This window comes from Muntiacus reevesi, chromosome 1 (genome assembly GCF_963930625.1).
Source record: "Muntiacus reevesi chromosome 1, mMunRee1.1, whole genome shotgun sequence".
NCBI classification, from domain to species: domain Eukaryota; kingdom Metazoa; phylum Chordata; class Mammalia; order Artiodactyla; family Cervidae; genus Muntiacus; species Muntiacus reevesi.
The window spans coordinates 77,872,240-77,896,518 of record NC_089249.1 but is presented as its reverse complement, the minus strand read 5'-3'; the positions used below and the strand labels follow the sequence as shown (position 1 = coordinate 77,896,518).

Genomic DNA, 24,279 nt, shown 5'->3' with positions numbered 1-24,279 from the left:
ATCAGAATCCCTTGTTTTTTTCTTGTGTTTCTTTATTCTCCAGACTGAAATGGGCTAGAAAGCATTCACTTCCTGCTGAGGTCTCTTACTCGGCTTGAAAAATAGATCAAAGCTGACTACTAATAACCTTAACCTCCTACCCTACCTTCCTAGCTAGGGATGGGCTCATCCTCAGGCTAAATGGCCTTTTTTGGTCTTTGTTTTATTTTTAGATAAAAGTTCAAGACACGTATGTCTGGAATAAGCGAGAAAGCACTGAGAAAGGCAGTCCTCTGGCAGAAGTAGTTGAACAGGTATTAAAAAAAGACTGAACATGTACTCTAGGAGAACCAGAGACAGCCTCTTGTAGAACTGCAGTCCACTGTCTCTCTTCCCCTACAGGGCATAATGCGAGTGAAGAATGCCACAGATGCAGTTGGGATTGTGCTTAAAGAGCTAAAGAGGCAAAGTTCTCAGGGTATTTTTCGCCTCCTGGTGGCAGTGGATGGAGTCAATGCTCTCTGGGGAAGGACCACACTGAAAAGAGAAGATAAAAGCCTGGTAGGAACACTAAGTTTCTCTATTTTGGTTTCTCTGATTTCAGGAATCATTATATACGTAGGCTGGGAAATAGCCTTTTAAACCAGGCAGCATATTTTCTTGCTTTTGGAATATATGAAATAAGACGTGTAGTGAAAATGTATCAGAAGGACAAGGTGATGCCAGGTTCTATCATCCACTGAACACCAAGAGCATGACAGCAAAAGCTGTGTTTCCTTTTCACAATTTTCTCTATTCTCTTTTCAAAGTGATGTTCCCTATTCTAAGCAGAGACGATCAGAAGCATCAAGGAAATAAGTGGTTTGGGGCAGTGGTTATTTTTTCCACTGTTTTTAATTTCCAGAAGCATGGCAGTTTGAGGGCCAGTGGCCACGTAGCTTATCCCAGAGTTGTACCTCCAGGTACACGGTTATGTAGTTTGTTGTTTTTTGGCCAAGCTGCATGGCTTGTGAGATCTTAATTCCCCAATCAAGGATTGAACTTGGACCCCTGGCAGTGAGAGCACAGAGGCCTAACCACTGGACCACCAGAGAAATCCCAGTTGAGGATTTTTTGGTTGTAGTCAATGCAGCTGTCTCAGGAGAGCATCCAAGTAAACAAGCAGTGTTCTCTTCTCTTCCTCTCTCCTCCCTCTCACACGCTGACCAATACGCAGATTGCCCCAGAAGAACTAGCCCTTATTCACAACCTGAGGAAAATGGTGAAGAATGATTGGGTAAGTACATACGATGCCTAACACATTTCAGGAAAAAAATGTATTTTCATTTTAAAGATGTTTGATTGCTTCATTGTTGATATTTACCAGTCTCTAATTACATGGACAGAAAGTTCTTCTGTCTTATTTAATGTCTGTAATTTGGCTTATCTCTCCACTTGACTGGAGTACACTTAATCAAAACCATTTTTTTTAAATATTGGCATAATTTCACTTTAGTGCATTTGTTCAAGGTGTTTTTATTTCTTACCAACTTTGGAGAGGATTTTGATAACTTTAAGATCATGTAGCAATTTATTGTCAGAGTCAAATCGCAAATTAATAATTTAGTTGCCATTTAACTGTTCTATATGGCCAAAAAAAAAATCTGCAGATGATTAAAATGCATTTTTCTGTCTTGCTGAAATTCAGTTTTTTCTCCTTTCTTTCAGCAAGGAGGTGCCATTGTGTTGACTGTGAGCCAGACTGGGTCTCTCTTTAAGCCCCGGAAAGCCTATCTGCCCCAGGAGTTGCTGGGAAAGGTCCGATCACTGGAAAGTTTGTTTACCTTAGTCATTCTGTCTGAAGATACACACATATATATATTTTGACATAATTTCAGACTTGGAAAAAAATCATATTCCTCTGCACTTTAACTAGATTTCTGAAATGTTAACACTTTACCATGTTTGCTTTACTCTTTCTCTCCATCTTTTTTTTTTCCTGAATTATGTGATAGTAACCTGAGATATGATGCCCTCTTTTCTCTCTTGAAAGTGAAAGTGAAAGTCTCTCAGTTGTGTCCAACTCTTTGCAACCCCGTGGGCTGTGCAGTCCTTGGAATTCTCTAGGCCAGAATACTGGAATGGGTAGCCATTCCCTTCTCCAGGGGATCTTCCCAACCCAGGGATCGAACCTGGGTCTCCTGCATTGGAGGCAGATTCTTTACTAGCTGAACCACAAGGGAAATCCCAGAATACTGGGGTGGGTAGCCTAGCCTTTCTCCAGGGGATCTTCCTGACCCAGGAATTGAACTAGGGTTTCCTGCATTGCAGGTGGATTCTTTACCACCTAAGCTATCAGGGAAGCCCTCATTATATGCATGTTTTCTAAAATCAAAGATACTCTAATGTATAACCACATCCCAATTACCAAAATCAGAAAATTAGCATTGACTGTTATTTATATAATATATTCTGATTTTGCCAGTTTTCTAGTATTCTTTACAGGGAAAGAAAGCCCTGGATAATGCATTGTACTTACTGTCATGTCTCTTTAGTCTCCTTTAATCTGGTGCAGATCCTGTCTTTTATAACCTTCATATTTATATCTCTGTTTTTGAAGAGTATATGTTATTTATCTTATGTTGGATTATTTTATGGGTTTGTCTGATGTGTTTTTCTTGAGTATATGGGATGTTAGAAGTTATATTGTGTCTTCTCAGTTATAATATCTGAAAGCACATAAAGCTTATTTCTCCTGTTACTGGCAGTATAAACTTTGAACACTTGGTTATTAAGGTGCTGTCCACTTGATTTCTCTTTAGCAAAGTTAACTCTTTTCCTTTCATAATGAATAAATATCTCATGAAGATATACTTTGAGACTTTATTTCTCAAGCTTCCCCTTAGCAGTTTTAGTTTTCATTAGTGATTTTGCCCTAAATTGCATGACAGTTACAAGATGGATATTTTCTAGCTCCATCATTACTACTAAATGTATCAGTTGACCCTCTCTTATATTTAAGAATTTTCCTTTCTGCATTATATATTTATATATTTGTTGCTACACATAAGAATGTGGATTCTTATTTAATGGATTCTAAAAGTGGCACAGTGGTAAAGAATCTGCCTGCCAATCCAGGAGACACAAGAGACATATGTTCAATTCCTGGGTCAGGAAGATCCCTTGGAGGAGAAAATGGTAACTCACTCCAGTATTCTTGCCTGTGAAATTCCATGGACAGAGGAGACTGGCAGGCTACAGTCCATGGAGTCGCAAAGAGTCGGACACGACTGAACATGCACACACAAACCTTGACTATCATTATTTATTTTGGAGCTTAAGTTATCCTGGACTTGGCCAGTAGGTACCCTTGAAGCTGGCTTGGCTTCTATGTCCCTTTAACATGTCGTCATCATTTTTCTCCATACCGTTCCTCCTCTGTCCCCATCTTTTCTAAGCACTTCTTTACCTTAGGCACAAGAATATGTTCCAGATTCATCTTGTATTTTCCATGCTCCTGCGCTAAAAGCAGCCATTTCTTCAAGGAGCTTTGGTTTATTTTGGAGGAGAATGGTATTTAGAAACCAAGACTTGAGTGCTGGGTATACTTATTGCTACTAGGATATGGGTGTCACTTCTTCTAGGCCCTCTAGCAGAGTCAGTAAGTAGATGTATACACTATTCATATATACATACATACCTATATGTGTATATGTTCTATATACACATGTGTTTCTATATACATAAGCACACACGTCTGTATCTGTTTCTCAGTATTAAGAAAACCAGAAGTCTCGTAATTCCAGGCTAGCATCACAGCATTCATTATATCCTTCCCGCTTTCTATATTTGAAAACCTCATCTCCAATAATAAGAACTCTGCTCTCATTCACAGTGTATTTACATATTAGCTCAATATTAGATTATAGTAAAAGTAATTTCAGAACTGCTAACCCTTGCCTCTCTATAAGTAAGAAGTGGGTTTGTTTTTTTCCCCCAAAAATATATTAGGGTTGGTTCTTATTGTACAGCACACATATCAGGACAAAGTGCTGCACACACAACTGCAAAGCATTTTGGGGGAAAAAAAGCTGTTTAAAAAAAAAAACGTGCAACTGGTTTAGTTATACAGTCCCGTCTTGAGGAATCTACACTGGCAAAGGAATTCTGGCCCCTGGCAGGGCCTTCTTGATGGTGGCTGCCCAGCTTTCTGCAGCCTCCTCTTAAGATCAACCCAAGGAGATATTCCTTGCCAGACATTAGAGCGCAGAATTTTTTTTTCCTTTTATCTAGTTTCACTATGTTTTAGAGCAGTTTTTATCTTTAGCCTAAGGGTCTTTGGGCTCCCCTGATAGCTCAGTTGGTAAAGAATCTGCCTGCAATGCAGGAGACCTCGGTTTGATTCCTGGGTTGGGAAGATCCGCTGGAGAAGGGATAGGCTACCCACTCCAGTATTCCTGGGCTTCCCTCATGGCTCAGCTGGTAAAGAATCCGCCTACAATGGGGGAGACCCAGGTTTGATCGTAGGAAGATCACCTGGAGAAGGGAAAGGCTACCCACTCCAGTATTCTGGCCTGCAGAATTCCAGGGACCGCATAGCCCATGGGGTTGCAAAGAGTCAGACCGGAGCCAGAGTCTTTAGTTCAAATGCTCCATTCACAAGTTAAGTTTCTGTTAGCTCCCCTTCTCCCTTCAGTGTCATGTTTGAACTTTAAAATACAATTTGATTCATTTGTTTCAGTTTATATGCCATTCAGGATCTTTTCCCCCCATCCTTGTCACTTTATTTTTTTTGTTTTGGAGTATATGAAGTATCAAAACTACTGTTGACTGTTGAAGTTAGAATTGCAAAAAGTTGCAGATGTATATGTTTATGCGTTATACTCTCAGATAAGTGGCGCCCCCTTGCCCCCCTGTCTCAAGCATTCTCTTTTTTAAACATACTGTGTGTGGCCAGGTAGAACAACAGTAACCAGGCCCAGAGAATGTGAAATCAGGTAGAACAGAACAAAAGCAAAGCCCTTGCCCTCAAAAGTGTTTAAACACCAATTTGTCACTTAATGAATACTGTTTCTTTATCCTTTTTCTTCTCCAGGAAGGATTTGATACCCTGGATCCCTTTATTCCCATCCTGGTTTCCAACTATAACCCAAAGGAATTTGAAGGTTGTATTCAGTATTATTTGGAGAACAATTGGCTTCAACATGAGAAAGGTCAGTTGCTTAATTTTTTCCTCTCACAGAAGAACCCCACTGAGTCAGACCCTTGATCTCTTCTTCCCTCAGGAGCAGCCTGTAATTTGTTTTTCAGCTTTTTTCCCTTCTATCTTGACCTCTTCCTGGCTGATTAGATGGTAAAGAAAGTGTGAGGTTGGAGGGTGGTTAAAGTTGAATTTCTATGAGACATCATATCTCTCCCTAAACTTCTTGTATTATTCTGGAATAAGGTGCTCATGCTAATAGTGGAGGTCGGACCAAGCGCAGCCGCTGGCAGTTTCCAGGCGCTGGTTGCTGCCAGCTCTCGGTGTGGCACTCACTCAGCATTCAGAAACCCGCACTGAGACTCATGTGCTGGGACACCGCAGAATAACTGAAACCGTGTGGGAAGTTACTCCAGCACCAAGCCAGATCCTTGCTCTACCTGTCCTAGGATTTGTGTAGGAAAGCGTTCTAGCTGCTCATTTTATCCTTGGCCTTAGTTCTGGGGGTGTGTGGAGTAGGGGGTACAGGAAAAAGAAAGGTTGTTCTATCACTAGATAATAGAGAATTAGCTGCAAATGGGATAGGTTATTAGAGGAATAAGGGGGAGTGTATGAAGTCACTGCAGCATGATGAGTTAGGAGGCACAATGGTGAGATTTCTCAAGAGGTCTTCAAGTCCAGAGTATAGTTTTGGAACAGAGGGAGGGTTAGATGCTGGTTGGAGAAACAGACAGAAAAGAAAATTATGCATAGAAAAAATAATACTTGGGTAGGGGGGCTGAATAAAGGGTCTAGAAGTGAGGTCGTGGGAGTATTAATTACATCAGAATATAACTTGGATAACGTAGCCTCTGACTATAGATTTTGCTGAGTAACAATGCTGAGGAGAAATCTGCCAAGTATCTATGTTTGATTCTATTTTAGCTCATACAGAAGAAGGGAAGAAGGAGCTGCTGTTCCTAAGCAATAGGAATCCCGGGCTGCTAGAGCGGCTGTGTGCCTACCTCTAAGCCATGGTCACAAAGTGCACGGAAGACAGTGGGTGTTTCTCTAATGGACCAGTCAGGTGGGAGGCCCCCCAGGACACGAGCGGCCCACAGGACTGCAGTCAGCTCCAGCCTTTGTTGTTGTGGGTTCCTTGTAATGGGACTATGATGGCAACAAGATGTCCTGAAACCAACACCAGTTTATTAGATGTGGTTTTCACATTTTAAATAATCATGTAGCTTTTTCTGAAAAATTAAATTAAGTATGTTTCTTAAAGTGTTGTTATAAGATGGAAAGAGCCTATTTGGAATTGGCCAAATTGAATTTCTTTGGTATTCTGCTTGTTGAGGATCTGAAGAGACTAAATTCTACAGAAGTTTTCCAGTCTATTCAGTTTATGAGATTGGGACCCACAGCTTGACTTCTCTCTCCCAGACCATTCACTTCCTGTTTGCTCTTATCATGGTCCCTGAGAAGTCTCCTCAAACTCCAGCTGAGTCTGGCAGCTTTGTATGGTACCCGAAAGAAGTAAGTTCTAAACCCCCAGAGCAGGGGTCTCCAACTGTAAGGATCTAACGCCTGATGATCTGAGGTGGAGCTGATGTGATACTAATAAAGTGCACAATAGGGCTTCCCTGGTGGTGCAGGGGTTAAGAATCTGCCTTGTAGTTTGCAGGACACCGGTTCAATCCCTTGTCCGGATCCAACATGCCACTGGGCGACTAAGCCCGGACGTCACAACTACTGAGCCCACACTCTAGAGCCCAAGAGCCACAGCTACTGAAGCCGAAGCACCTAGAACCTGCGCTCTGCAACAGGAGAAGCCACTGCAATGAGAAGCCCTCGCGCCCCCATGAAGAGTGGCCCACACTGACGGCAGCTAGAGAAAGCCGGTGCACAGCAACAAAGGCCCAGCATGGCCACAGATAAATAAAGTGCACAGTGGATTCTAATGTGCATGAATCGCCCCAAATCTATCCTCCCTCCCCTTCTTCCAGCGTGGAAATACTGTCTTCTGTGAAACTGGTCCCTGGTGCCAAAAAGGTTGGGGACCACTGCCATACAGCATACACCGTATGTAATGAATGAACATCTTTAATCCTACGTTAACAGAATAGTGTTATCTGTTACCATCGTTCTGAGATTTGAGAAAACAGATTCACATCAATTTCAGAAGAGTCTGATTGTCTCACCAGGTCCAGGTGGCTGGTTATAGAGTCAGAAGTTTGATTCCCACTTTTTGGACTTTCCCAGGTGGCGCTAGTGGTAAATGCAGGTTTACCACGAAACCTTGCCACCTGCAGGTTAGATTCAGGTTAGATTTAAGACACATCAGTTTGACCCCTGAGTCGAGAAGACCCCCTGGAGAAGAGAACAGCAACCCACTCCGATATTCTTGCCTGAAGAATCCCATGGACAGAAGAACCTGGAGGGCTACCGTCCATGGGGTCAACACAGAGTCGAACATGACTGAAGTGACATAGCCAGCCATTTATTAGCTATCTGTCTTACCCTATTTCCTTCTCCTTATGTAAAGGTAATAATAATGCTAAACTTTCAGGGATTTTGTGAGAATTAAATCACATATGTCACGTGTCTCACACATAGTGGGTCTGCATTAAATGATAGGTAGCTACCATTTATAACCTGGATTTTATTAATGCTTTATCTGAGCTATTACCATGAGAGAGTCTGAATGTATATCCGCATTTTTCACTAGACAGCCAGCTGTCCCTATCCCTACCTTAAACCACCTCTTCAAGGATTCCCTATCAAAAATGAAACTCCATCCCTGACCAACCCCCAGTTTAGCTAGACTGATGTTATAGCATCAGAAAGCACCCTTACACACACTGTTTAACCAGCTGCCACAACTGGAAACCCTGAATCCGTTTAACAGATCCTTTTTATTAAATAATATGGTTCTACTTCTCTGACTGATAGCTCAAACACACTTCCTCCTCTCCATCCTTATTACATGACCCCACCACTTGTTTGAGTTACTATTATCATTTGCTCATTTGTTTCTCTGCTCCTAACTACTCCTGGTTACTCCCTCCAGTCCATCTTTCACCAGGCTGCCTCAGTGGGCTTTCTAAACAGCACACCATGCAGTTCCCTTAATGTCATTCACTGGCTTCACTATGTCTTTTTGCCAAAGACCCTATTCCTGGGAAAGATTAAGGTCAAGAGGAGAAGGGGGCAGCAGAGGATGAGATGATTACACAGCATCACTGACTCAGTGAACATGAGTTTGAGCAAACTCCGGGAGGTAAAGTGAAGGACAGGGAAGTCTGGCATGTTGCAGTCCATGGGGTTGCAAAGAATCAGGCATGACATAGCAACTGAACAACAATGGGTTACAAAATTTAAACCATACAAAAACATTTCATGAAATATCAGGTTTATTTCCTCTCAGCTCCCTAGAAGCAACCAAGTTCTAGAGAAAAAATTCTAAAAAAAAAAAAAATTTTTTAACACAGTAGTGTACTCTTTTATACCTTGATGTTTCTGCGTATCTTGGAAATTGTCCATTTTAATTATAAATCCAATGCCTGCTCTAAGGAATTTAAAAAGAAAAGGAAGGAATTCCCTGGTGATCTGGTGGTTGTTAAGAATCCGCCTGCCAATGCAGAGGGCACAGGGTCCATCCCAGGTCTAGGAAGATTATACACGATGAGGGGCAACTAGGCCTGTGCATCACAACTACTGGGCCCACACTCTAGAGCCCCTGCTCTGCAATAGGAGAAGCTCATGCACTGCAACTAGAGACAGCAATGAAGACCCAGCACAGCCATAAATATATAAAGAAAAAGAAAAGGTAACAGGTGGCACACAGGACCTCCAAGAGGTACAGTGTCACAAGGTCAGCAGCCACTGACCACATCCTAACCGCACGGGGGGGCTGCTGTCATAAAGTCCGCAGGGCTACTAGAACACTGACAGTGCAGCCTATCCTGACAATGGCAGCTAGCCCCTAAAAACTCCAGGACTTTCCCTTCCCTCCCCAAAAAGCAAGATGTCACTACACTTACCCTTACCAGATGGTCACTGGTCAGGAACTTGACTGCAAGCCTGATCCTTCACTGCACATGAGGCCAGGAAATGCTTTCACCATTGGAAGGCCAAGCTCATAATCAATATGCTTCATTCCCTTTGATGAATGTGGAATGGTATACTATCATTTATGTACAAAATCCTTACTGAAGAATTGCCTCGTTACTTTTGCATTGTTAAATACGAAATCATCTTTTTCCAAATACTCCTATCATCTACCCTATCAAGTCCCCTTTGCTTCTTAAATCCTTCTACTGCAGACCTGATCCTTAAGGCCCAAGTTTTACTGCCTCCATGCTAGGCCTGCTGCACAGCTGGTCTCTGGGGGCTTTTCATCACTCAAGTGGATTGAATTAGAATCAAAAGTAAGAAGCAAAACTATGTTCAGGTAACATACTCCTAGGACTAACATCTACTAGAACTAAAAACAAGTTCAACAGAGTCACAATACTACAACATTACTATACAAAAACCTATTGTATTTCTCTATACTAGCAATTAAAAATCCAAAAATGAAATTAATTAAGTAATTCTGTTCCAAAAATACAGGAAAATAAAGTACTTGGCAACCTGAACAAAAGAAGTACAAGACATACACCAGAAACTATAAAATATTACTGAGGAAATTTTTAAAAATCTAAATTAGTGAAAAGAGAGTCCACGGTCATAGACTGCAAGTCTCTGTAGTTTTAAGATATTAATTCTCCCGCAAACTGAACCAAAAATTCAATACAATCAATATTAAAATTTCAGTAGGCTTTTCTGCAAAAATTGACAAACCAATCTAAAGTTGATACGGAAATAAAACCAAAATGATTTTTTAAATGACCAAAGCAGGAGGACTTTTCCTATTTTCAGAATGTAATATACAACATTATAAAGCAACTATCCTCCAGGTAAAAATAAATTAAAAAAAAAAAAGCTATAATACTTATAGGATGTCCCTGGTGGTCCAGTAGTTAAGAATCTGCCTTCCAATGCAGAAGACACGAGTTTGATGCCTGGTTGAGGAACTAGGATCCCACATGCCATCCTAAACTCACATGCAGCAACTACTGAGAAGCAGCAACTACCCACATGCCACAACTAGAGAGAAGCCCACAAGCTGCAACTAACACCTGATGCAGACAAATAAATTTTTTTTAAAGGTAGTAATTTAGATGAAGTGGCACTAGCATCAGTTCAGTTCAGTCGCTCAGTCATGTCCAGCTCTTTGCAACCCCATGAACCGAAGCATGCCAGGCATCCCTGTCCATCACCAACTCCCGGAGTTTACCCAAACTCGTGTCCATTGAGTTGGTGATGCCATCCAGCCATCTCATCCTCTGTCGTCCCCTTCTCCTCCTGCCCTCAATCTTTACCAGCATCAGGGTCTTTTCAAATGAGTCAGCTCTTCAAATCAGCTGGCCAAAGTACTGGAGTTTCAGCTTCAACATCAGTCCTTTCAATGATTATTAAGGACTGATTTCCCTTAAAACTGACTGGTTGGATCTCCTTGCAGTCCAAGGGACTCTCAAGAGTCTTCACCAACACCACAGTTCAAAAGCATCGATTCCTCAGTGCTCTGCTTTCTTTATGGTCCAACTCTCACATCCATACATGACTACTGGAAAAACCATAGCCTTGACTAGACAGACCTATGTTGGCAAAGTAATGTCTCTGCTTTTTAATATGCTGTCTAGGTTGGTCATAACTTTCCTTCCAAGGAGTAAGCGTCTTTTAATTTCATGACTGCAAACACCATCTGCAGTGATTTTGGAACCCAAAAAAATAAAGTGAGCCACTGTTTCCCCATCTATTTGCCTTGAAGTGATGGGACTGGATGCCATGATCTTAGTTTTCTGAATGTTGAGTTTTAAGCCAACTTTTTCACTCTCCTCTTTCACTTTCATAAAGAGGCTCTTTAGTTCTTCACTTTCTGCCATAAGGGTGGTGTCATCTGCATATCTGAGGTTATTGATATTTCTCCCGGGAATCTTGACTCCAGCTTGTGCTTCCTCCAGCCCAGCGTTTCTCATGATGTACTCTGCATATAAATTAAATAATCAGGGTGACAGTATATAGCCCTGACGTACTCCTTTTCCTATTTGGAACCAGTCTATTGTTCCATGTCCAGTTCGAACTGTTGCTTCCTGACCTGCATACAGGTTTCTCAAGAGGCAGGTTTGGTGGTCTGGTATTTCAATCTCTTTCAGAGTTTTCCAGTTTATTGTGATCCACACAGTCAAAGGCACTAGCATAAGGAAGACAATGGAACAAAATTGAGAGTCCAGAAACAAACCCTTATATTTATGGTTAACTGATTTTCAACAAAGACATAAAGCCATAATTGGATATGTACATGCAAAAAAATGAATTTTGCCTGTTACCTCACATTAGACATCCAAAATAGATTACAGACCTAATATAAAAAGTAAAATACAAAACATTTAAAAGAAAACATGAAGAAATCTTTATGACTTTGAATTAGGCACATATTTCTTTCATATGAAGCTGTGATTTGTATAAAAATTAGGCAAATATTTCTTCCATGTGACGATGTGAGCTATACAAATCCAATTTGATAAAATGGATTTTATCAAGATTTTAAAACATTTTCACTGGGAAAATGAAAGGATAAGCCACAGATGGAGCCAATATCTGTAAATCATATGTCTGATAAAGGACTTTATGCAGAATATATAAAAAACAATTCCTTCATTAATAAGATAAATAAATGATTTGAATAGACATTTCCCTAAAGAAGACATATCAGTAACTGACAAGATAATGAAAAGATGTTCAACATCACTAGTGATTTAGGAGCAAATTAAAACCACAATAAAATGCGATTTCACACCCACTAGAATATCTACAAATCAGAAAACAACTAAGTGGTGGGAAGGGTGTGAAGAAAAAGGAACCATTGATCGGAATTCCCTGACAGTCCAGGGGTTAGGAATCCATGCTCTCAGAGAACTAAGATCCCACAAACCACACCACACCGGAGGGGGGGGGGGGGGGGGAATAAGAACCCTCTTAACATTTCAAGTGCCAATATAAAATGGAAATATAACTTTGGAAAACAGTTTGGTAGTTCCTAAAAATGTTAAGTTGTCCCATGAGCCAGCAATTTCACCTCTAAGTATTTGCCCTAAAGAAATGAAAATATGTCCACACAAGAGTTGTGTTCAAGCAGCATGAGACTATTCATAGTAACATTATTCATAACAGCTAAAAAGTGAAAATAATCAATCCAGCTATTCATCAACTTAAAAATGGATTACCAAAAATGAGCAAAAATACTAACACATGCTACAACATAGGAACTCAAAAACCTTACGCTGAGACTCCAAGCACAAAAGACCACCTTTGTATAATTATATGAAACATCCAGAAATGGCAGATCTATAAAGGCAAGAGTAGACTAGTGGTTGCCTGGTGTTACGGGGTAGGAACAGACTTTACCTGTAATCACACAGGAAGAATCTTTTGGGGATGATGTAAATTATTTAAAACGGAATTATGGTAATAACTGCACAGCTCTGTATTTACAAAATCAAACACTTAAAATGGATATAAATAAATGACACCTCAAATCATTCAATGTATATAAATAACACCTCAATAAGGGTTAAAAAAAAAAAAACTGCAGACTTCTTTTTTCACTCTACTGTTCATTAGGTTCATACCTTCCTCGAGGCCTGAGACTCCCAGCCTCCTCTGGTTCCCTGAGATGTTTCCACACAGGCATTTCCCTGACAAGGCACATATATGTATACTCCCATCTTGGTGTTTGCTTCTGGCCTATTCTGTCTTCAAAATACAAATTAAAGTTACAAGTGAAAAAAAAATTATACAATGCAAACACTAACCAAAAGAAAGCTGGTTCATCTGTATTATTAACAAAACAGGTATTAAGGTAAAACAGCATTGTTTGAGAAAAAGAGGGATAGTTTGTAATGGTGGAAATTTCAATCCATCAGGAAATATAAAGTAGTATATATTAATAACATAGCCTAAGAAAACAAAAACTGACATAGTGGAAGAGTTAATATAATTCGGTGGGAGAAGGTATTTTCAATACGTATAACTGACAAGGGTCTTGTATTCAGAACCAAATACTCACCCTACAAACAGATGAGACAACCCAAAAGAAACATGAGCAAGAGACTTGAACATGCTCTATACCTCACAAAACTGACTATTCTAAAGGTGATTGTTATAGTCATGCTTTCTGGGAAACAAACTCACTCAGAAGGACAATGCAGATAGTGGAGTGCAGTTTTTTACACCGGCGGGCCCAAGGCAGAGTCTCCTCTTAGCCAAGGACCCCGACCAGCATTTGTGAAAATCTTTTATACCCCATGTGTATGTGTCCAAACCCACCACGCCAATTCCCTTGAGACTTACATAAACAAAGGTAGGGTAAATACAACTACAATAACCCCATCATTCACGTGTTATGTGTTCAAACAGTCAATAATCAATAAGCTTGTGGTCATGTTCCAACCAGTTAATAATCGATAAGCCTGTGATTACATCCCGATAGATACGGGAAAAATTTATGACCTGTCCGGAGACAGGGGTGATTACGGTATGTTTCCTCTTAGGCAATGAGTAACCTGGATGTGGTCTTCAAGAGTCCCCTGTCCGGAGGGGGTCTTATCCTTCCATTGTCGTTCCCACAGGTACTAAGCAGAGAGTTCAGAGTCCATTGGAGATGCAGCCGAGCCTGATCAGCACAGATAGGCCTGAGATGGAGTCCTGGCCCTATGAATTCCTTCTTCAGATGAACATACAAAAAGATAGTCTCAATCTCACCGATAATCAAGAAAATAAAATCAATGATAATGACAAAAATTTTTTAATGTTGGCAAGGTTATGGAACATCACCTGAAAACTCTATACTGCTGGTGAAACTGTAAATTTAGAGACGTTTATTATTTACCGTATCCAAACATATCCATCCTCATGACCCAACAATTACACTCCTAGGTATATACGCAACAGAAATGTGTGCATGTCCACATGCACAAGAATGTTAACCGGTAAACCTACTAGTCCCAAATTGGAAACAACTTCAAAGTCTTATTATCTGCAGAGAATCACTTGAGGTATAATCATAAGATGGAATTCTGAAGCAATGAAAATGAACTACTCTAAGTATATGCAACAACAGGGAAGAATTTAACAATACCGAGCAAAAGGCAGACGCAAAAGAATACGTACTCCGATTGACTTACATAACAGACAGATAATAGAGCCAGCGAGTCAGTCACTGGATCAGAAGTCAGGAAGGCTATGACTTTTGGAGAGAAGAAGAAAACGCATGTAAGGCTTTAAGTAAGCGTCTATTTCCTGTGCTGTGCTCTGTCACGTCTCACTCTGCGACCCTCTGCACTGTAACCCGCCAGGATCCTCTCTTCATAGGGTTTTCCAGGGGCAAGAATACTGGAGTGGGTTACCATTTCGTTCTCCAGGACTGTTTTCTGGCAAGGTTTTATTTTTTGCCTGAGGCGCAATTATTAGCTAGCATTAAGTATGCTCTGAAAAAAGAAACAACAGCTGCAAGAGCCGCAAGGAGTATGTATGAGAATCGTCAGTGAGCAACGCCAGAGACCCCACGTGAGACGCAAAGAACTCCGAACCAAACACGCTTCAGCATGGCGCTTGAGCACGCCTGCCTACCACTTCCGGCAAACGCCTCGGGGCCCCGCCCCTGGACGACAACTGGTAAGCAGGACTGGTCCACGCTAGGAAGAGGCGGGGTATGATAAGCGGGGTCTTTAAAGCCAACGAATCTTTTAGCCTATGGGAAAGGATGTGTTTATGCACCAATAGGACGCCGGGGATGAGGCCCCACCCACATCCCGCTGAGCCAATCCGCAAGGAGCAACGGTGGGCAGGGAGCGGCGGTTCTCCTCAGCGGAGCCGCGCGGCATGGCGGGCGGGGCTCGGGAGGTCCTCACTTTGCAGTTGGGACATTTTGCGGGTTTCGTGGGAGCGCACTGGTGGAACCAGCAGGTAAGGTCTTTTGGCCGCCTCAGCTGAGTTTTCCGGGTCTCCAGAAGTCCTTGCTTCTGGCCTGTTCTTCTCGCCGCCCGAGTCCAGTCCTTCCTCTGTGCCTCCTCAGGATGCTGCGTTGTGCAGGCCGACCGATGCCAAAGAGCCGCCGGGAGAGCTGTGCCCCGACGTCCTGTACAGGACCGGCCGGACGTTATATGGCCAAGAGACCTACACGCCGAGACTCATCCTCATGGATCTGAAGGGTTAGGTGGTGGCCCGGGTCGGCCAGTTACGAGTTCCCTTTCGCGTGTGGAGTTTCTAGCAGCGGTTCGCGTCAAGATCCTTGACTCCTACTATACTAGCCTGTGGGACTAGAGATGAGGAGCCATAGGGAGAGCTAACCACAGTATGCCGACACCTGAGGGGACGCAAGAAAGGAAAACTATTCCATCCAAGAGCTATCTCTGGAATGGGCTTCTTGTCCCTGGACAGCGTGATGCTCAGCTGTGGCGCTCCCGTAGAACCGCTGGTTGTGGTCTTTGCCCAGGTTCCACAGCTAATGACTAAGCTGGTAAATGAAGGATGGAATCCAAATTTTCCTAGGCAAGGGTTTTTTCTAGCCCATGTATATTACAAGAAAGCTTGGAAAGGCCAAGTGCTGGAGTGAGGGTGACGGCAGGTTATCAGGTGATCAGTGGAAGGTTAGCTGCAGGACGGGAGGGGCTGGGATTTACCTAACATTGCCTATTATTTTTGTACAGGTAGTCTGAGCTCCCTAAAGCAAGAAGGTGGACTCTACAGGGACAAACAGCTAGATGCTGCAATAGCATGGTATTTGTGATTTTGGAGAGGAGTTGGGAAGGAGCACAGGAAGGTGGAGAACTCAAGGAAGCTGACACTATGATCAATTTCCACTTTCTTTCAGGCAAGGGAAGCTCACCACACACAAAGAGGAACTCTATCCCAAGAACCCTTATCTCCAGGACCTTCTGAGCGCAGAGGTGAGGACCTCTGTCCTGAACTTGTAAGCCCAGTGTTACAACCAGTGCGCCTCCACTGGGGCAGAGAAAAAGAGAATTTTGGTCACCCTCAGTGCCCTAGAATGGTATTTTAAGAAAAAGCACTTTTTTCCTCCTGAAGGACTGTGACTACTACGAGAACATGAAGGAGGTTTACAGGGTGTGGCCAGCAAAAAAAGAAAAGGGAGAATAAATCAGTGTTTGCCTCTAGACTGCCTGGACCTAAATATAGATTTTCTCATCCCTCCCAGGGAGTGCTGAGTAGTGATGGTACCTGGAGGGTCAAATCAATTCCCAATGGCAAAGGTGAGACTTCTCCAGGGACTGCAGAGTGGGGACTGGGCGGTGCAGGAATACAAAGGCACACTGCCTCTTTTTCTTCAGGTCCCCCACCATTCACCAACGCTAGAACTCCAAAACCAGTTATGCCCACAGAGGGCAGTATCAGAGTCTGGTCAGACTTCCTCAGAGTCCATCTCCACCCCCGGAGCATCTATATGATTCACAAATACAACCATGATGGGTATGAGGCGTGGTGGTGGTGATGGGGTGGGGAGCTAGAGGCTGTAAGGCAAGAATTTGGGTCCCCACCAGTGCTGGATGAGGCTCTTGAGGCCATCTTCCCTGCCCTCCTCCAAAACACGATCACAGGCAGAAAGATGAAAGTGGTGAAGTCTTGTAAGTCCCAGACTGTGGTTTTGCACGGCAGGGAAGCGGGCCGCCTGGAGGCTTTTGGCCAAGGGGAGAGCATCCTGAAGGAACCCAAGTACCTGGAAGAGCTGGAGGACAGGCTGCATTTCTACGTGGAGGAGTGTGACTACCTCCAGGTAGCTGAGGGGCACGGCGGGCACTGTATAGAAACCTCCCTCATCCTGCCCACTTTCACTTTTCATCTCTCTCCAGGGCTTCCAGATTCTGTGTGACCTGCACGATGGCTTCTCTGGGCTGGGCGCCAAGGCTGCGGAGTTGCTACAAGACGAGTATTCAGGGCGGGGAATAATCACCTGGGGCCTGCTCCCTGGTCCGTACCGCCTTGGGGTGAGTAGTTCTTCCAGGGTGTGGGGGGAAGAGCCCCATGGAGAAATGAAGGAATGCCCAGTGAGAACATTGGTTAAATCAAACTGCCCTCATTTTTTTCACCAGGAGCTGCAAAAAACCATCTACCGTCTGTTAAATACAGCTTTCGGTTTGGTACACCTGTCTGCTCACAGCTCTCTGGTCTGCCCCTTATCCTTGGGTGGGAGCCTGGGGCTGCGACCTGAGCCGCCCGTCAGCTTCCCTCTCCTGCAGTATGACGTAAGACTCGATGCTCTTGTTCTGACTTATAGCTAATGAAAGGACATCACACACACAGACACACACACACACACCCCCAAATCAGCCTTTATCTGCTACTGGATCTATTTTGAAGCCTCATCTTGAACTCGGCCCTGATGTGGCCTCTTAGATGACACTGTCCTATGCCTATCCAGCCCGGGGCCAAACACACCCCTGCTCTGTCCCAAAGCACACAGACATCTCTGCCATTACTACTCCCCCGACACAGTCTCTTTTCTACACCCAAAAGGCCAAGTGCTTTTCTTCTTATCCTCTTTACAGGCCGATCTGCCCGTCCACTGTGGTGCCATCCTGGCTACAGCCCTGGACACAGTCACTGTTCCTTATCGCCTACGGTCCTCACCAGTTTCCATGGTTCATCTGGCTGATATGCTGAACTTCTCTGGGAAAAAGGTATGAAGCTTTGTGAAGAGCTGGGTCAGAGCTGAGAAAGGCTCTGTAACTTGATTTCTTTCTTACCTTTAGGTGGTGACAGCAGGAGCAACTATCCCCTTCCCCTTAGTTCCAAGCCAGTCCCTCCCTGATACCCTAATGCAGCTTGGGCAGGCCACCCCATGGACCCCACTGTCTGCATGTGGGGACCCTTCTGGGACATGCTGCTTTGCCCAGTCGGTGGTGCTGAGGGGTCTAGACAGAGCACGCCACACCAGGTAAGGACTGGTGGTCCTCAGGAGCCCTTGTCAGACTTCCGTTTCACATGCTTTTCTCCCGGATACCTCCGGACAGCCTAATGGCACTGCCCTGCTCGCCTTCCCTCTGCCCCACTTATTGGTAAAACAGACTGAGCATCCTGATCAAGCTGATGGCCTAAGAACCTAAGTCCTAGTTTCTCATTCATGCTGCCACAGATTAAAGGTGGTTTTGGCTTTGTTCTGGCAGTCAGCTCACCCCCGGGACACCTCTGCCCTCCCCGCTCCACGCGTGCACCACTGGGGAAGAAGTCTTGGCCCAGTATTTGCAGCAGCAGCAGCCTAGAGTCAGAAGGTCAGTAGAATGCTTGCTCCTCTCCTCCCAGACCTCAGACCTCCCTTGACTCTCTCTCACTCAGCTGCTGTGCTCTCGCCCCCACAGCTCTTCCCATCTGCTGCTGACTCCCTGCAAGGCAGTCCCTCCTTACCCCTACCTCTTCTCCTCACGCCTCAGCCAGCATGGTTTGCTACTCGATGCTCCTCCAGCAAGGACAGGTATGTAGCAGGTGAAGAAAACCCAGAGGTTTTCTAGCATGAGAGACTTTTACAGTATCCCTTCATGAATGAAAGTACTGGGCAAGTTCCCAGGTTAACACTCCTTTATTCACTCTGTGGTTCCTCAGAGAAGTGTTCCTCCCCTAGTTGCTGGTGGACAAAGGGGACAGGACACTGTATAGTTGACTATACAGTCAAGTCTGCCAGAGGCCCAGGCCGCCCCGTGTGAGCGATAGAGCCCCAGGGTAGAACAGCTCCCATCCTCTCTCCACAGCGGTGGAGAGCATCCCAGTGCTCGGGGCCCTCTGCTCCTCTTCCTCCTTGAACCGGGCCCTGGGAGATTTGGCCAAAGATCTCTCCAAACTTGACCTGCGACGCTGGGCCAGCTTCATGGACGCTGGAGTGGAAGAGGATGACCTAGAGGAGACGCTGCACGAACTGCGCAACCTGGCCCAGTGCTACGAGAGTGGCAACGACAGGCTCGTGGACTAAAGCTCCAAGAAAAGGAAAGGACTTGTTTACAATAAAAACTGCTGGGTGCAGGAGCTCAGTGTCTTGGGACTGGCTACACCAACACACGCATTTATTACATTTAGAAACACTGATCAGATCACACAACAATAAATATGTACCATCAGACAAAAAAGTACAACACAGAAAAGGAACTGCGCCCCACTCTCCCTCAATGCTCTTTACAACTATTTCTAAGGTGTTCGTAAAAGATGCAGCACAGGGTGGCAGGACCGTGCGACCCCCAGCCTCCCTTTGTCACTGTCCCTGGCCCCTGTTCCTCCAGTTCCGCATACTGAACTCAACAGCTGCAGAAGTGAGGTGCAGCACCCCACCCTCTCCCTGATCACCAGGGTGCCTGGTGGGCTCAATGCTCAGATGACACCCTCACACTCCAGGTCTCACTCATCCAGCTCTTCCTCAGACAGAAGGTCCCCGTGGTCAGACAGCTGGTCTGTATTGCTGGTACTGGTCGCGTCGTCCTCGTCCTCAGAGCTGGCCTCACAGGCTGTGTGGAAGAGCTGCATGAGTTCTCGAAAACGATGGGAAACCTAGGAGGAGAGTGAGGGGCCTAACGTCACTCTTTTTAAGTTAGTAACACATTAACATTTCAACCCACCTGCCAGTGCAGGAGACACAGGTTTGATCCCTGGGTCAGAAAGATCCCTGGAGAAGGGGATGGCAACCCACTTATTGCCTACAGAATCCCACGGACAGAGGAGCCTGGTAGGCTACAGTCCATGGGGTTGTGAAGAGTCAGATACAACTGAAGAGACGTGGCATGCGCTCACTCAAGCAAGCTATATGATACACCAACATGAACCATCTGATTTGTTGCACACAGGCTGTGAGGGTTGAGTCCTCCTTACAGATAAGGAAACTCCGGTCAAGAGACTAAACATCGCCCAAAGTCACATTCCTTCTAAAGACTAAAATGCAATCTGGGGCTTCTCCCTCAAAAATGCCCTTTCTCTTCTAGAGCCACTACTATCCATGCTGACAAGTCTAGGTCTTACTCAGGGCAGAACTTAAAATCCCCAGTCATATCTTAGTTGGCCAAACTGTCCTCTTCTTGCCAAACCCTTTCCTTGGTTCCTCTAGGGCTTGAAGCTCTAGCAAGGCTCACCCTGCTTACCTCAGTAGGGGTCTTATTTCCCAGCTGCTGGGAGATGACACTGAAAGTCTGCGGCTGTGCTCCCTGCTCCTGGCACATGGTCAGGATCACCCGGTCAGCTTCCCTGGAATCCACACATGGCGATTAATCTCAATCAGTAACCTGGTGTGTTCCACGCGCTTTCCAAACACATGTACATCCTCTGTCCGCACCTACCTCGTCCACAGGACCACCTTCTCCCCAGTGGAGCTGACCTTGCTGTTGTTCGCACATACTGTAGCTTCTGTGGCCTTCGTCTGAAGCTCCCCTGCTGGACCCTTGCCCTGTAGTCCACTGTCTTTAGCCAAACCTCCTCTAGGGGCTTTAGGAGAAGTCTCTGAGGTGTCAACTCCTGCTGAAGAAGCTCCATGGAGAGGGGACACCCTGTCTGCTGTGGTCACCCCAGCTCTGCTGGAAGGCAGCCAGCTCTCTTCTGTGTCTGGTTTCCCAGGCACCTGTCTTCTCCCAGAGTCTCCAGTCCTTGAGGAAATAGGACTCAGGAAAGAGGCAGGGGGTTCGACAGTTCCAGGCAATTTCTCAGTTTCGGAGGCATCCCAGGCCAGCATGGATTGTTCCAACTCCGCCCCTGGCTTATGGCCCTCCCCCTCATACTGAGGTCTGGGGGATGCCCTGGGGCAGGAGAGAACTGCAGGCTCAGCCTGGTTACTCCTGACAGTGCACAGCACAGTTCCAGCTGTGGAGGGAAGCTGAGGAGTCTCTGATGAGCAGGGTGGTGGCAGGCCATCAAGGAGGAGCTGGTCTGCAAAAGTCACTTCTTTAGGGGACGGCAAAGTGCTCCCCGCTGCCAGTCCTGTTTAGGAGGAAAATAAGGACCTAAAGGTCACACTGCATCTAAGGACTACAAATTACCATGGGGTCACTCTGGCAAACTACTGTGACAAAGTTCTGATGTACAAGAGTGAGGCAAGGGTAGGGGCTAGAGGTGTTTATATAAAGATATAAAGTCCGTTGCCAAAGCTGAGAATGGCTGAGTCTTTAGAATGCAGATCATAGAGGATCTGCAGATATGGAGAAGGGGTTCAGGAATGGGAGCACAAGAAGAAAATGCTGGATCATGCGGATGTTATGCACTCTTAATTCTACAAGAGGATTGAGGCCACAGGAGAGAAAATTAAGGCTAGACAGGAGAAGAGTTTCCTACTGGTTTATTAGTAAAAGAGGTGGTAGTCTATCCCTGAAAAGACCAGTGTTATCCAGGCTCAAAGACGTCCCTGCGTGAAGCATGTGAGAATGAGACAGAAATAAAAGGAGAAAGGCTGGGCTGGCAGTCGGGTCACTCACCTGCAACAGGCATCTCTCCCTTCCTGGTACTCCTGCCAGTCCTGCTCTGGGTTGCCTCAATGCTTTCTCGCTCCTCTGGGGCTTCCTCCTCCATCACGTCCTTGCCCTGCCCAGCTTCCTTAGCACCAGGCATAAGACTGGCCTCTCGGTGGGGACTGCTGCCCACCAACTCATGGGGCTCCTTGCTCTTGTAGGATTTGCTGTCACAGACCTGCAGGGATGGCCTTCTGGGTCAAGGGTCTCCTGACCTCTTTTGTCTTGGGGGCTGACCACAGGAAGAAGCCCTGCACGATGCTCAGCAAGTCAAGCAACATGCATGCCTGCTCCAAGGGTTTTAAAGGGCCCAAAATAGAGTGCTGCATTCTACCACTCCTCCTCCAACCAAGGACTGTATTTTTGCTGGCAACCAAGCCTAGAGAAGCAGCACTACCTTTCGGCTGTTTTCCTCACACACGTTTGTTTCATTTAAAAAAAGAAAATCTTAGAGGGAAAATATATGAACTGGTTGGTATTTTTCCCTATTTCAAAACTTCACCTAAAAGATTACCTTTAAAAAGCAAAATCTGTTACATATATTTTTAAAGATTCTATTTATTTTGCATACACACACTAATGAGTATGTATACAGCGTATTATTTATTCACGTGTAATCTTTTTAGGAATTCAATAATGCACAGATCTGGGGTAACAATACCCAAACAGCAGAGCAACCTGGGGCTTGCCCCAGCAACTCTGAAACCCCTGGGTACCAGTTCTCTCCTCACCTTGCTGCTGCAGTGGCTACAACTTCTCCTTTTGCTCTTCTTCATCTTGGAGTCAGGACCTCCCTCGTGGCAGGAACAGGCACAGTCCTTGGCCCCATCTGGCCACTCAGCCTCCTAGGAGACACCTGGGCTTGGTTAGCTGTCAAACGTTTCTGGTACCAAGAGGGAGTCAAGTTGTGAGCATCTGAACAATTCCGCCCCCTGACCCCCTCCCCAACTTCCTTTCTCTTCTATTATTTACCATTTCTTCACACTGCCTGAGGAGACGATTGGCCAAACTCAATTAAAGCCTACTATGCATCCCTGAAACAATCTGTAAATGACCCATAGGCTGACAGACCCCAGTCACCCAGACATTTCAGGGCATATTTAAGTGGTGCCGTCAGGCTAAGTCACGGAGAGCTCCGTCACGGGCTTCGATCTACTCACTCGTCCGCCTCTGTCTCTGTTGCCCTGTGCCTGGAGCTCTCCCCTCTCTTCCAATCCCCTTGAGAGAGGGCTTTGTACATATGGAAGGCTCACTCAATGATACTCTCTGTTCAATAAACCCAAGACATAAGTACCATTATTATCCCCGTTAACAATGCAGAAACTGAAACAAAGATTAAATAAATTGCCTAAGGTCATTCAGGTACTAAGAAGTGGTTTTCCCCAAGAAAGAGTACAAGACATGCAGCAAAGGGACAGTGACTAAAAAACTACTTCCTGAAGACAACAGAGAGCAGTATGCACAGGCGGGCTCTGGAGCCAAATAACCCGTCCCTGACTAACATGAGGCCTGGGAACGGCCCCTCTTTGCACTTCAGTTTCCTCTTCTGTAAAATGCAAACAAAACAATCTTTTCACCAGGGTAACCATGAGAATTAACTGAATAATCCATGTAAAATGTAAGAGATACATGATGCTTTGGAATACGGCGAGGTATCAGTTGTTGTCATTACTAAAACGAGGAATCCTGTTTCTATTTTTTCACAAGAACAGAAAGGAAGAAGACCCAAGGGCAAGAGAAGTATCTCTGAGCAAGAGAAACAGATCCTTCTAATGAGTTAACATGGCTGGGGCCTCCTCAGCCACTGCACTGTTCTTCCCGTGGGCTCAGGGTGTGCGGCACAGCAGCCTGACCTGACCTGTGGCTCCTGCTCCACGGCTGCCGCAGATCACAGAGGCTTGGCACCACCCCACACCAGAGAACCACTCAGACAGAAAATGCAAGGCTTGAATCAGGATAATCCCCAACAACCTAGCGTACCTTATCGTGATTTTGGACCCCAATCTCTTTTCTTCTTTTGTTCTTTGAGGCTGTGGGTATCTTGGGAGGTTCCTCTTCCTCTTCCACATCAGGCAATGCGACTTCTTCAAAGCCATCAAACTGGGGAGGAGTTGGTGCCACTCAACAAAGACTCTGGGCAGACGTCCCTCCTACATATGACCTTCCCCCACTCACACCCCCACTGCAGCCTCAAGGCCTGTACCTCATACTCCTTCTCCTCGGTCCAATTGATCTCTTCAAAGTCACCCATCCGACTAGCTGCTGGGCGCAGATGGTCAAAGAAGATGGAGAACTCATCCTGTAGGTGGTCGTGGCCCTTGAGGAGCTGCCACATCTGTGTCTTGAGCTGGGGAGAGTTGCAGAAGGAAAGATGAAGTCTCTAGAGCCTCTCTAGACCACCATTCCAAATCAATTGCATATACATCTGAGGTCTACTTTCCTTATCAACTGGGAGACACACAGAAGATGCTCTTTGATTAAGAACTCCTAAACTCCCTCTCCCTCCTTGCTTGCCTACACAGCAGTATAGGCATACCTCAATTTAGTGTC

At 45.0% G+C, this 24,279-nt stretch overlaps 3 protein-coding genes and 1 long non-coding RNA gene across 22 annotated transcripts in view; 2 read left to right on the top strand and 2 right to left on the bottom strand.

The window, feature by feature from the left end:
* DAP3 (death associated protein 3) overlaps positions 1 to 10,723 on the top strand; it is a 40,637-nt gene extending 29,914 nt beyond the window's left edge. For 5 of the 9 annotated variants that reach the window (XM_065902588.1, XM_065902586.1, XM_065902604.1 and 2 more), the window contains 6 exons: positions 213 to 293; positions 382 to 540; positions 1,196 to 1,255; positions 1,687 to 1,776; positions 5,054 to 5,171; positions 5,405 to 6,076. In XM_065902588.1, coding sequence (XP_065758660.1) covers positions 213 to 293; positions 382 to 540; positions 1,196 to 1,255; positions 1,687 to 1,776; positions 5,054 to 5,171; positions 5,405 to 5,547 — 651 coding nt within the window. In that variant the 3' untranslated portion in view covers positions 5,548 to 6,076. The other 4 variants (XM_065902599.1, XM_065902591.1, XR_010658628.1 and 1 more) reach the window with 3 other exon arrangements.
* On the bottom strand, positions 10,721 to 14,852 carry LOC136144760 (uncharacterized). Of its 3 annotated transcripts, none has more exons than XR_010658630.1 (3): positions 13,807 to 14,852; positions 12,874 to 12,993; positions 10,721 to 11,435 (listed from the first exon to the last, which is right to left on the bottom strand). It is a non-coding gene; the product is annotated as an uncharacterized lncRNA (long non-coding RNA). The 3 variants fall into 3 exon arrangements; XR_010658631.1 differs by having other exon boundaries at positions 11,220 to 11,435; positions 12,874 to 12,997; XR_010658629.1 differs by having other exon boundaries at positions 11,220 to 11,435; positions 12,874 to 13,967; positions 14,428 to 14,852.
* Positions 14,853 to 15,082: 230 nt separating this feature from the next.
* MSTO1 (misato mitochondrial distribution and morphology regulator 1) lies at positions 15,083 to 19,223 on the top strand. Of its 2 annotated transcripts, none has more exons than XR_010658599.1 (14): positions 15,083 to 15,208; positions 15,318 to 15,453; positions 15,952 to 16,021; positions 16,116 to 16,191; positions 16,461 to 16,515; positions 16,594 to 16,732; positions 16,919 to 17,036; positions 17,113 to 17,247; positions 17,353 to 17,505; positions 17,809 to 17,940; positions 18,013 to 18,197; positions 18,396 to 18,531; positions 18,619 to 18,731; positions 19,006 to 19,029. XR_010658599.1 is itself a non-coding variant. In XM_065902465.1 (14 exons), the coding sequence occupies exons 1-14, from the start codon at positions 15,125 to 15,127 to the stop codon at positions 19,221 to 19,223; spliced, it is 1,719 nt and encodes a 572-aa protein (XP_065758537.1). In that variant the 5' UTR covers positions 15,083 to 15,124. The 2 variants fall into 2 exon arrangements, 1 of the variants encoding a protein (XP_065758537.1); XM_065902465.1 differs by having other exon boundaries at positions 18,427 to 18,531; positions 19,006 to 19,223.
* Positions 19,207 to 24,279, bottom strand: part of LOC136144509 (GON-4-like protein) — a 90,347-nt gene continuing 85,274 nt past the window's right edge. For all 8 annotated transcript variants that reach the window (XM_065902429.1, XM_065902422.1, XM_065902416.1 and 5 more), the window contains 7 exons: positions 23,933 to 24,076; positions 23,710 to 23,829; positions 22,461 to 22,574; positions 21,697 to 21,907; positions 20,572 to 21,205; positions 20,377 to 20,479; positions 19,207 to 19,792 (listed from right to left, as the gene is read on the bottom strand). In XM_065902429.1, coding sequence (XP_065758501.1) covers positions 19,643 to 19,792; positions 20,377 to 20,479; positions 20,572 to 21,205; positions 21,697 to 21,907; positions 22,461 to 22,574; positions 23,710 to 23,829; positions 23,933 to 24,076 — 1,476 coding nt within the window. In that variant the 3' untranslated portion in view covers positions 19,207 to 19,642. The remainder of the gene's footprint in view (positions 19,793 to 20,376; positions 20,480 to 20,571; positions 21,206 to 21,696; positions 21,908 to 22,460; positions 22,575 to 23,709; positions 23,830 to 23,932; positions 24,077 to 24,279) is intronic.

Excerpts from the sequence above, each read along its gene's own strand:
- MSTO1 (XM_065902465.1), top strand. The coding sequence starts at position 15,125 with ATGGCGGGCGGGGCTCGGGAGGTCCTCACTTTGCAGTTGGGACATTTT. Across the intron at positions 15,209-15,317 it reads CGCACTGGTGGAACCAGCAG|GATGCTGCGTTGTGCAGGCC; the intron begins GTAAGGTCTTTT and ends GTGCCTCCTCAG. Across the intron at positions 16,192-16,460 it reads AGGACCTTCTGAGCGCAGAG|GGAGTGCTGAGTAGTGATGG; the intron begins GTGAGGACCTCT and ends CATCCCTCCCAG.